Here is a 12,171-nt window from a genome sequence, read left to right on the forward strand (position 1 = left end):
TTGTTTGTTTGTTTGGTTTTTTTTGGTAACACTAGTACAGTTCTGTATTACATAGGAAAGCATTTTTAGTGCCTGTATCTCTTTACTTACTTTCTACTCCTATTAGTCATGCTAAACTAAGTCTCTTTATAGCGGCTATTACACACTTACCCTGTCCATATTTCCACTGTAAACCATGCAATTGTATGTTTTCTGTATGGTCATAACCTCAGACAGAAGCTTCATTAGGTTGGTACCAAAGCAGAGATTTTTAGGAAACCAATGATGTGTGTTTTGCCATGCAAACCTCTGCTATTGCACTAGTTTTGGTATAGGATATTGCTGATTCTACCATCACATATCCTTATGGAAAAGGTAATTCAGTTTTTTCTCTGGTTTTGCTTGAGTCAGTAACTTAGGGATGGATCTAAACTGGAGAAGGATCTGTATAAATGCATAAAGTCTGTTCATGGTGCAAGTCTTTTCAGTGTTTACCACACTGGAATTCAGTCTATTAAGTCCAGTAACATTCCTAGCATTAGAGGTGGGAGCCATGGTGTGACTGGTATTCCGTGTGTGAATTTAAAACAGGTAAGTGCAACAGAAAGCAAGGGAAAAAGATGATAACCGGGTTCAAAGGCCTGTACATCTAATTGTGTGTAAACCAAAATTGTATTACCTGGTAGTTCATGGTGTCCAGCTCAATAATTTGCATCTGGATTGAGATGCAGTCCCAGCCTGGATATCAGATGTCAGAACTTTGGTATTGCAAGTAAATCTGTACTGATATTTAGGTATTCAATCCATTGAAATCAATACAAGATGATGCACTTGAATTGGATTGTAATATTAGAAGTGAAAGTATTAAACTTACCTTGTTTCCATAATTTTTGCCCATTATGCACTTTTTCGACACTGCTTTTTTTTTTTTTTGAGACACTTGCTTTTTGTTACTTCCTTGCATTCTGTCTAGACTACAGCATTTAAAAATCTATTTTCTGTTGTCTTTCATTTCCACCTGAAAATTTCAAGGTTCTTTTTGTAAAAATCCTTCACTGACTCTCTTTCCTGCATTATGTTGAGTTTAAAGATGTCTTCAAAGACCAGTTAGAATCCTGTTCCCTTTACATCTGATTGCTTGCTACTTTTCCTCTCTTTATACTTCTGTCAGTAAGACCGGACATAATTTGTCCTCAGAAATTTGTGGTTTTCATCTTGTCCCTATAAAATACACCATAACATCTTTGTATTAGTTTACAATGCCCAAATCTGTGTGTGAGTCCACCACTTTATTAAAGCTTGGCTGTTTCATAGTATCCTCAAGAAATTATTTAAATTTAAACAATATTTTTGGATCATTCTGTAAAGTTGTCTGATCCTCTTCCTGTTTATTTCCTTCTTTTTATTGCCTGCTGGAATCTGTGAGCCTATAAGCTCTGCTTAGTTCTCTGAAGCATCATTGCATGCCTTTGGGTCAGCAGTTATTCCTGTAGAGAGGAGTGCACAGGGGCAGTGAGGCTGTGAGGGTCTGACTTCTTACATCTGAGATGATGTTATTTCTCAACAGAAGTTTATGGCTTTATGGAAGGTAGCCTTTATAAATGAATTCCCTGCAGTTTTGTCTGGCTTTTGTTCCTTGCATTTTCAATCAAACTTCATTGTGATAGGGCTGTTCAGTGTGAAACTGATGGGTTATTCCATTCTGTGGGCAGCAGGATTCCTACTGCAGCTGTTTCTGTATCATTTGGCATTTCTAAAGTAACTAGGGAAAGCAGTAGCTGTTGCATTTAAATCAATCCATACCTGAAGCTGTTCATCTGCACATTTACAGACTGTATTACTAACTGCTGCACAAAGTTTACTGATCTGTAAGCGTGTTCAGAATAATTTCATAATTTTCTTTGCCCACCAGCTTTTCAGTGATTGTTTTTGGGGAGGGCGTTGTACTCTGGGCTCAGAGATTGGAAAACCTGTCGGAAAAAAAAATGGAGCCAACAGCATGGAATTTAGCCATCTATGAATAATAAAGATACAACTTTGTCATCTGCTGATGAATAAGGGCTTTACTTTTACCTGCAGCTTATATTCAGATTTTTTTTTTCCTATCAACACTAAGCCTAATGGGACCCCTTAGACACAACCCAGCTTCATTGGAATGTCTTTGTGGAGGGCTTGTTTGGTAGGCACATTGGTTGCAATTTTTGTATTTTCAGCAGGTGCTGTTCTATCTTTTTAGTAGAGCAAGACTAGAAAAGTAGAGCAGCTATGGTGAAGTAGTTGGGTTTAAGTCTGACTGCTGTTGCACACCAGTAACATGGTACAGTTTTTATGACCAGAAACCATGAATTTGCATATACTTCCAGATCTATTTTGTGTTTGCTTACTGTTAGCTTCACTTCAGTTTTTGGTTTGCATACTAATGTTTAGGATCTCTTATGTTTTTCACAGTGCTGGAACCCTCAGCTGCAGCTGAAAACAAATCTGTCAATGTACATCCCTTCTAATGGCTGATTTCATTTGTCTAAAACAAATTTGGTTGTGAATCACACTGAACTCAGCAAGAAGAGTTTAATGTTTGAGTTACATCTTGCCACTAAGTTCTTATTGTCCTAAGGCTGTTTTGTCCAGCTGTGTCCATTCTTCTGACTCGTTTCTCCATTTCAATGCCTGGAGTCCTGGAGTGCTTTCAGCTTTGGCATTAGAAAAATGGGGCTCCCTAATTTCTGCAGCAGTAGCTCTTTGCAGCATTTAAGTATGATTCAGTTTCTAGAGTTTTTTTTTTAATTATGTAGTCCTCAGGTTCTGTAATTAAAGAAATAGGGCATTAATGAAATAAAGTTTGATTCTAATTAGTCACTCTTCCAGCATTTAAAAGTCACTGGTCATAGTTGTTCTGTCTTTCAGCAGTCAAGCCAAGACTTTGCAAGTTCTTTTAAGGTTCATGGACCACTGTGTGCAGACTTCTGTGGGAACACAGTGTTCCAAGTGTAGGTCTCAGTCTAAATTCTACAGATTACCAGTGTACTCACAAATCTCTGGAAGGCTATTATATGCTGGTGGCAGCCAGTTGCCCTGGCAGGAGAAGTTCTTTTACTGTGGTCTTGGTCTGTGCTGTCATGTGTTCTTGGTGGAATGGTAAACTTCATTCTAGGGAATTCTGACTAATTTTTGTTCTACTAGTACATGTAACAAAATGGAGTAATCAAATAGCTCTGCTCATCTCCTACATTACCAAACCTCTTTATATGTTCACCACAAGTAAACAGCCCTCACCTCTATTCTGAGTCCCCTAAGCATCTGAGTAATCAGATGTGCTTGTAAAGAGCATTACAGTAATCCAGTTTAGGAGTAGTTAAACCAGTAACGTAGACTGTGGCAGGTTAGATGAGAATCTGATTAACTTTGCTTTCCCAGGTGAACCCAAAACACATTTAATTTAGCACTTCTCTGCTAGCACTTGCTAAGCTTTCACAGAGGGACCCTTTACAGAGGGAAATACCCTTCTCCTTATGATCCACTGCATTACTGTTCCTTCTCCACACTTACATCACATGTTGTTTTATAAGACTGCATTTTGGGCTCCTTGTTAAGTCCAGCAGTGCATATGGTATCTGGCTCATCCCTGTCAAGATGTTTTATTACATGAGCCAGAACCTGACAGTGCAAACACCCAGTGGTTGCTTGCTATACCTGGCCATCAAAACTGTCAAAGTTCATTCAGATCATCAGCTGGTCCTCAAAGTGTGCAGTGTGTGAAATTGCTGTATGGAGCAGTGTCCTCCTAGATACCCAGTGCATTGCTAACTGGGCTGTACTGAAAGCAATAATGGGCAAATGAAGATGGGAGATAGTGGAACAGGTTGCCCAGAAAGGTGGTGCAAGACTCATCCCTGGACACATTTGGGGTTAGGCTGAAAGGGGTTTCTGAGCAACCTTATCTAGTTGAAGATGTGCCTGATTATTGCAAGGTGGTTGGAACTAGATGACTTTTAAAGGTCCCTTCCATCCCACACTATCCTGTGATTCTGTGGAAGTGATTCATCTCCACTGTTAGGTTGAAATGACCATCACGCTGGACAATATGAAAGGAATATATGCAGGAATATATATATATATATATATATATATATATATATATATATAATATTACCATATTGCCTAACCTAATGCATCAGTGAGGTGAGAGGAGTTGGAGACCTCATATACAGAGTCCAGAGGAAACAGAAGAGACAGTGTTATTATGGCAAGATTAAAGAGACCGTTTGAATTTAAACAGAGAGAATGCTGAAACAAAGTCTAGTCCAAATGAGGTCAGTAGCAAAGACTGGGGAAGTCAGAGGTTACAAAGCCAAAGAGATGTAGCCAAAGGTCAATGGTAGTAAATAAAGCCAGGGAAACAAACCCAGTGTCTGTGGCTATTAAAAGTAAAGGCATTTGAATTTTGCTCTCTGTACCAAATGTAAAAAGGAGCAAACTAAGCACTAGGGATTTTATAGAGGAGGTAAATGACTTATGATGATCAATTGACATGTCAAACCATAAATAACTCAAACCCAGATAGGCTTACTGTTAAAACAACCATTAAAGATACTTACTACCTTGTTATAACAAGAACATAGAATACCCTCCAAGTGATGGGAATTGCCCATGTATGATAAGAAAGAGTACAGGGAGGGCAGATTTCAGAAGATGTGGTTGGACCCTGAGTGTTTCATTTTATCTGAATTTTTTATTACAGGCTATAAAGGAAAGTTAGGGGTGGTATGAGGATTAGACATGGGGCAAGAAATGTAGTGTGGGGAGAAGGGTGAAATTTCACTGTGATATGCTTAATGTAATTTGTAAGTCATTGCCTAATAAATTGGGAAATGAACATAAAAGCATTTCAGATAGTCCAATGTACTTAGAAGTATCCAAGTTTTTCAGATCTTAAGTTGCTGCTAGAGTGGCTTAAATTTAAAAACTGAAAGCTAACTAAAGGATAGGAAGAAAGGGCTTAATGGTCACTGTTCAGGAGAGGAACCTGGGAGGTGACAACTTTCTCCCTGTTCCCCTCCCAAGAGTTCTGTGCTGAGATCAGTCTTACTCAGCATTTCCCTTGTGTTGTGGTGTAAGAAATGCACACAGTAATTTCCATGTTTTTGAGTGGTGCTCTGTGGTCTTCAAGTAATGATACTGATGACTTCTGGAAGCTTCACTGTAGGTGTATGTGTGGTTGAAGGTCTGGGTGGCTGGGAATAATCAAACTGTGATTGCATGAAAGAGAATTCAGAGCTGGCAGGTGCAGTGTGGAGATAATGATTTCAGAGAGCTGTTGGTGCTAATTCTGAGATCTTTCCTATTTGCAGCAGCAGCCAAAAAGCCACCAATGTTACCATCGTCAGGGTGGTGAGAACAAGATAGAGGGTGCTGTGCATGGTCCTGGAAGCCTTGGGGCACTCACATGTGGAGCACTGCATGATGGGCTTGGTCTCCCCATCCTGAGGAGAGGGAGTATACACTGGAGTTACAGAAGATACAGAAGAGGCCTTCTAAAAAGTTAGGCAACTGAACACTCAAAAAGCTGAATGTTTCAATCTGGGAATGAGGTGGCTGAAAAGGGAGCATGACTGTTACAGAACTGGGAAAGCAGTAGATGAGGTGAATGTGCAGTGGTAGTTCTCCAAATTTTGCAGTGTTAGAGCTCAGGGGCACTGGGTGAATTTTACACAGATGCACAGTGTAGTGAACTTTGGAACTTGGTCCTGTGGAGAATTGTGGAAGGAGGTTTAAAAAGAGGTTAAAAACCTGCATGCACAACTGAGCCATAAACAAGTACTGAAGGAAATGGACTTCAGTGTCCCTGATGCAACAGTTAGGGTTGCTGGAAAAGCACAAAAGGTGTGCATGATAGGCTTATATCATGTCCCTAGACACCATTTGCTCTTGCCAGTGGTGGAGGTAGTGTTAGATGCAGCATGTTTCAATTAGGAGCATGAGGAATAACAAAACGAGCAGAAAAGGATGGAAAACAATATTAAATTATACTTAGAATTCCCTTCCTTGGGATGTTGTGGGTCTGTATGTTTTATCAACAAGCATTTTGCTAGAAATGTGACAGCTGCTTCAGAATCCCTGCTGTGCTGTGCAGCTGTGGCAGTGCTGGGGAAGGTCAGCCATGGCTTGGAAAATGCTGCTGCACAGAACATGCTCTGCCAAAGTGGCTGCTCAGGAGCACCGAGTCTTCTTTCTAAAGGACTTAAGAAGAAGCTTTCAAACTCTAGCTCGTAAGTGACATGGAGGATCAAAATTTAGTTCAGGTGAATAAAAAGATTTGAAAAGGAAAATGAGTTTATTGACCAGTGAAAAGTTCACTATACTGTAACTGTAGTTTTTCATTACAGTTTCAGGTTTTATTCAGTCCCATGTATCTTAACTTATTTACAGTATAGAGTATTGCTTATTGGTCTGTGGCATAAAGTAGGAAGATGGTTTCAAGATCCCAGATTCTTGGAAATTAATTGAATTACGGCTTTGCTGTTGAAGGAGGTAAAAAAAAGCCAGATATGGCATAGTGCCCTAGTTCATTAAAATATTTTATTAGAATTTCTAAATGCATTTAAAACACCTGAAATATTTGTTGATTTGTTTCTCATACAAATGGGGAAAATTTGTTTTGTCCTGGTCAGGTCTTCACCAGCTTGTTTGAGTTGGCTCAGCAACCCACTTCCAGTGTTTGTTGGTTGCCAGAGTTCAGGCAGCCTGAGTGTAAATGGGTCTCAAAGCAGGCATATGGCTGCAGGAAATAAAACCTTGTTTGAATAAATAGAGTAATTTCTTATCTCATGGTCACTTTAACATTTTACCTGAATGAAGTGAAGGTAAGTGGAGGTGGGTAGAGTTACAATGTTGGTTTGTGCTTTCTGTGCTTGCAACTCATTCTTTTTTCTGAATGGGTCATTTTTAGCCTTATGGCTTCTGATGACTGCAGCAATGCTAAGGTGATTCTCTTTATAGTTTTTGAATTTCCAGTCAAGAGTATGTGAGAGTCTGGCCAACCATGAAGTGTTCATGGAGAAAAAAAAATAAAAAAATACTTCCAGGCTAAAAAACAGTTTCCATTACCACAGACATAGTTTTGGAGGTTATGGTTTCTTTGGTAATGATCATCTGAATTCGAAAAATGGGAATTAGAAATACGTTGTCAAAACCACTCAGTTCTGAAGCTGTGGCAGCTTGCGTGAAGTTGCTCATTGAGTGTTGCTTATGGTACTTCTGTGTAATTTGGGATGTGTTATCTTCATGGGACTAAGCTATGGAGCAAAAATCTCTTGAAAAATACCTGTTCCAGGTGAGGTTTTTACACTGTGATTGTACCGGCAGTGTTCCAGACTTCACAGCACTGACTAAAGTGTAGTGCATTGTAAAAAATGAGATGTTTTCTGAATCACCAGTTCATGAGAGTAATGAATCTAAATGAGTGGCCTTTCCTTCTTTTCACGTTTCTGTTGTTTTTGTGCAGGTCCTCATGCTGAAACCGCCAGTGGATGCCAGAATTTGCAGTGTGGTTTTCGGGCCTGCTGCCGCTCTGGCGAGTGACCGCTGACGTCTGATCCTCTACTCCATTTAGCTGAGCAGGCTTCCTCTCATGCACTTTACTTACAGCTCGCATCTTGTGTTAACAATCCTTGGAGTGAGACTTGTTATACTAGCCTGACCCTGCCCACAACTTCAGAACCTTAATTATGAGTGTACTGTACAGTGTTGTAACAATCTCACAACCTCATTTGGCTTGAAGGGTGTTGGGTTTTATTTTACATAATTTGGGGAAGATGGGAAAATCTTCAGGTTTTTTTTTAATGCCACTTTATTCCAGTTTTGGCACTTAACTGTACTTTACTGAATTATTTTGTGTTAGGTGACTTTCTTTTTTTAATTTTGAATCCGTAAGTACAATATAAACCTCTGCAGAGAATTTGAATTTTACTGTTTGCATTTGGGTAACAATTATACATCTTTAGGAGCCTGGTTTCTTCCCCTTTCCTTTCATCCTGAAGTTGTTCTTTTTATTGCAAAATTAGGGAAATTGCCACCTTCCTTTTGCATTTGGTTTTGTATTTGGGCTTGAAAGACATAAATAAAACATTCCCACCAATAAAAAAGTGTGTGCAGCTGTTGAATATCTGTGCTTTTAGAGTGCCGTGCCAGAAGGCTGCAGAAGTTGGGCAGGTGAGTGAATATTGTCATGGCTGTCAACTGTACAGTATGTATGGGGGTTTTTGGTTTGGTTTTATGGTTCCCGTGACTCTTGCTAAGTTGCATTTTTGAAACAGCTTCCAAGGAAGTAAATTTTCATTAATCTGAACTCTGTGAAAGACAGCAATGCATTTTCCCCCGTGCTTCAACAGTTAAAAAGATTCCTCTCTGGACAGTAGAGACTGTCAGGGAGCAGAAATTCTGCTGTGATTAGTGAAATGTGTGCTAGGAAGAGATGAGTAATAGATGAGTGTGTCCTGTGCTGGTATGAGGGAAAGCCCACTGTGTGAGGGATGAGTACTGTAGCCCATGGCAAGTTGTAAACTTCAATGGCCACCTGCTCATAGTTGACACAGTTGCAGGCTGGTTTTTTTCTACAGCAGAGGAGGGGCAGGTGTCTGCTTTGGTAGAAGGCAAACAGGTTGTTTTCTTTCTCCTGCCTAATTTTTAGGACTGAAAATACAAGCTAGTAATTTTTACCTGTTTTCCTAATTGGATAAATTCTTTTGAGTAGTATTTATTTAGAACACCAGTCATGGTGACATAGAAGCTTTCAAGATACCAGGGAAAAGTGTCTGGGAAGTTGGTGTGCAGGCAGAACCGGAGGTTACTGGAGGAAACTGCAAGTTTCCATCTTGGTCACACTAAAGAGTAAGGTAAAAAAAACACTAGTGAGTGTAAGCACAGCTGAGGACAGAATGAGCTGCAGATACACCGTGGAATAAAGCTGGAGATGCCATCAGTGTTCAGCACAGCATCTTGTGATGACAGTGTACTTTCTAGAGGGGCCTGCAGAAGGGTGCCAACAGACTCTGAGCTGGTCCATGACTGTTGAGAGAGCTGGCAGACACTGAAGTGATGCCACTCATGATCATCTTTGAAAGGTCATGGAGATCAGGAGAGGTGGCTGAGGACTGCAGGAAAGCAAATGTCACCCTGGTCTTCAAAAAGGACAAGAAGGAGGACCCAAGAACTACTGTCCAGTCAGCATGACCTCTGTCCTGGAAAGGTAATGAAGTGTCTCATTCTGGAGGCCATCTCTTCTCATGGATGACTGGAAGGTGATTAGCAATAGTCAGCATGGATTCACTGTTTCACCAACCCACTTTCTCTCTATGATGAAACAACTCCCTGGCTAGCTGAAGGGAGAGCAGTGGACTGTGAACTCTGACTTCAGCAAGACTTTCAATGCTGTCTCCCACAACCTCCTCATAGGGTCAGGAACTGGACTGGATGAGTGGACAGTGAGCTGAATTGGGACCTGGCTGAAGAGAAGATCCCAGAGGTTTGTAATCAGTGGTACAGGATCTAGTTGGAGGCCTGCCACTGGTGGTGTCCCCCAAGGTTCAATACTGGGCTAACTTATTCATCAGTGACTAGAATGAAGGTCTAGATGCCTCCTCGGCAGGTTCACTGACAACACAAAGCTGGGAAGAGCTTTGGGCTGGTTCCCCTGAGTGCTCCACAGCCCTTCAGAAGGCCCTGGGCAGGTTGGAGAGATGGGCAGAAAGGAACCATCTGGAATTCAACAAAGGCAAGTTCAGGGTCCTGCTGAACTCTCTTCCTAAGCTCAGCCCACTGTCATTTTTACTTGAAGAGTTTGATTAGCAAGACAACAGCAGGAAAAGGATATGTATATCAGTATTAACAGCACAACTACTTACATACTAGTAAGTGAATTTGGTTTTTATTAACTAACCTTTTGATAATCTTCTACTTGCAAGTTTGCTAACTTGCAGACAAGGATTTCATACTCCTAAGTAATTTAATCAAATTCTTACATAAAAGGAATGAGCTTCTGCTTAAGGTTTAGTAAAAATATTTATTAAATCCTTCAGCTTTAACTTCTTAAGAAAATGTCTTCTACGTTAAATGGTGCTGGCATTATACAGATAAAAAATACAGAGCAGGATATGAAGCAGCCTCTCAAAAATTGAAGTATGGTCTCTTCACTAATGGCTCTTAGGTATATGAAATTTATTCATAGCTAAAAATTCAGGAACTGAGATACAGGAAATTTTTTTACTTACAAGTGTCTTTTGAAGAGGAACATAATCTGACTAGCTACGGGGATACCAAGGAAGCATTTTACTCTGCACTCTCACTTATGTGGAGATGTGTAATGCTTAAAGAGTGTGAGGTTCCACAGGGAGCTATAAAAGACTATATAAAAATCACCTATTAGTACTGGAAATTTATGCTGTCAGTCTCTTCCTTAGCAGTAATTAGTAGTTTTAGGTCAAATAAAGCTACTAAAAATCATGTTGTCATTTGATTTTAAAATACTTGAAATAGTTCAGCAGTGAGGGAAATCATATTTAGACCTTTATAAGCAAATTTCTTGCAGTATTCAGACTGGTCTATACTACCTATTTCGCACAAGTGAAGCAACATAAATCCATATAGAGAGAACATTTTGTGGATAAGCATGAATATACACAGCCAGAGCAAATTCAACATTGGCAACATCAATGGTGTGAACTCTTGTGCTGTGTACAGCTTCTATTAGAGGTCTCACTTCAGAATATGGCATATGAATAGGAAATCCAGAGACCTGGAAAAAGAAAGAAAAGAAAACATGTAAGAAGAAAAGATAAAGGCATCTGAATAAATTCATAGCTAAAAAATTTACATGCTGAATAAATCAAATTCTATTCTCTATTGCCAGGCTGAGGGGATGCACAGAAGAACCTATGTTTGTAATTTGGTAACACCTCCCTTTTTCACATACTCCAGGCAAGCTTCTGCCATTTTTCCTCTCTAATTTGGTTTAAGTTCAAAGTGAAGTTCATTAGAATCCACTAGAATGAATTTATATTAATGAACACGTATAGTAGAGCTTCACTGCTTTTTAGCCTTGTGGCTGGCTTTAAATCACTCTGTTCTCCTGGCCTGGGATTTGAGTGCAAATGTCTCCTGCTCAACAGGAACTGAAGCCTCAACTCATTTTGGAGCTGGCCAGAGCTGCCAACTGTCACGGGTGTTCCATGTGGAAAGCAGAAGGCCCTTCCAACAGCCTGGAGGAATAATGCACAGGCACACCTGTGGCTGCAGTGAACACATCAATTTTCTTCTGTCTTTAGAGAGTGAAGCAAAGACTAGAAAACTGCAGAAGAGCATGTTGTGTGGGCTCCTGCACCTGTAAATACACTGTGTGTAGCACTACTCAGCAGCAGGTTCCTTCTGACCCTGAGAGCAGCTGCACCAATCAGCCTCAGAGCAGCTGGTGCTGGGAGGCTGCACTGGTGTTGATGTACTGGCTGTAGTTGCTGTTGTGCAGCAACACATGTTTCTGCTGAACATAAGAATATAAAATTAATTGGGTGCATTGTTGTTTTATCTTCAACATTACAAATGAAATAAACCAGATCATCGCTCCTTCCCTCTATGAAATGATGATCTCTTTGGTATAAAATCTCTTGTGAATTTTGGCAGTAGAAGAAATAACTAGCCTAGGACACTCTTCTATACCACAGAGTGGCAATACTAGGGATTTCTTGCTTCTCTGCACAGGGCATTTATGTTCACAGCGTACCCTGTAATCTCCCAGCTGTTTTTGCAGCTCTGCCTGGTGGTCATCTTCTACATCTTTGCCTTGATTTTGTTCCAGCAGTGGCAAAAAGTTGCGCAGGGTGGAGGTGCAGTATCTGTTCCAACGTGTTGGGCGCGTTGGTCTCCATTCCATAATCTTATCCTTTAATATTTTTTCAATCCTGCAGTAAGATAGACTGATTATTACAGTTCTAGTATTGCACATTTGAACTGATCTCCCTTGGCAGACAGTACAGATTCTGAGAACCACACATGACCTCAGTTAAACTTACTGCTCACTACAAGAGCAGAAAAGCCAACACAGCTGTGTAGTAATGACTGTCAGTGTCTGCATGGAAAGCCATGGAATTACAACCCCTTTTAGTTTACACCCTCTCCTCTCATCCCCCCACAGCATTTTGTTCT

General features: G+C 40.3%; 2 protein-coding genes across 2 annotated transcripts in view; one reads left to right on the plus strand and one right to left on the minus strand.

Moving 5' to 3' along the window:
* The window catches only part of FBXL5 (F-box and leucine rich repeat protein 5), a 34,188-nt gene extending 26,068 nt beyond the window's left edge, over positions 1 to 8,120 (plus strand). Inside the window, exon 11 of the mRNA XM_036382087.2 lies at positions 7,481 to 8,120. Within this exon, the coding sequence (XP_036237980.2) occupies positions 7,481 to 7,557 (77 nt within the window). The 3' untranslated portion in view covers positions 7,558 to 8,120. The remainder of the gene's footprint in view (positions 1 to 7,480) is intronic.
* A 1,759-nt stretch (positions 8,121 to 9,879) lies between these two features.
* Positions 9,880 to 12,171, minus strand: part of CC2D2A (coiled-coil and C2 domain containing 2A) — a 52,179-nt gene continuing 49,887 nt past the window's right edge. The window contains 2 exon segments of the mRNA XM_036382085.2: positions 9,880 to 10,768; positions 11,750 to 11,927. Coding sequence (XP_036237978.1) covers positions 10,580 to 10,768; positions 11,750 to 11,927 — 367 coding nt within the window. The 3' untranslated portion in view covers positions 9,880 to 10,579.

Source organism: Molothrus ater, chromosome 4 (assembly GCF_012460135.2).
Source record: "Molothrus ater isolate BHLD 08-10-18 breed brown headed cowbird chromosome 4, BPBGC_Mater_1.1, whole genome shotgun sequence".
Lineage (NCBI taxonomy): Eukaryota > Metazoa > Chordata > Aves > Passeriformes > Icteridae > Molothrus > Molothrus ater.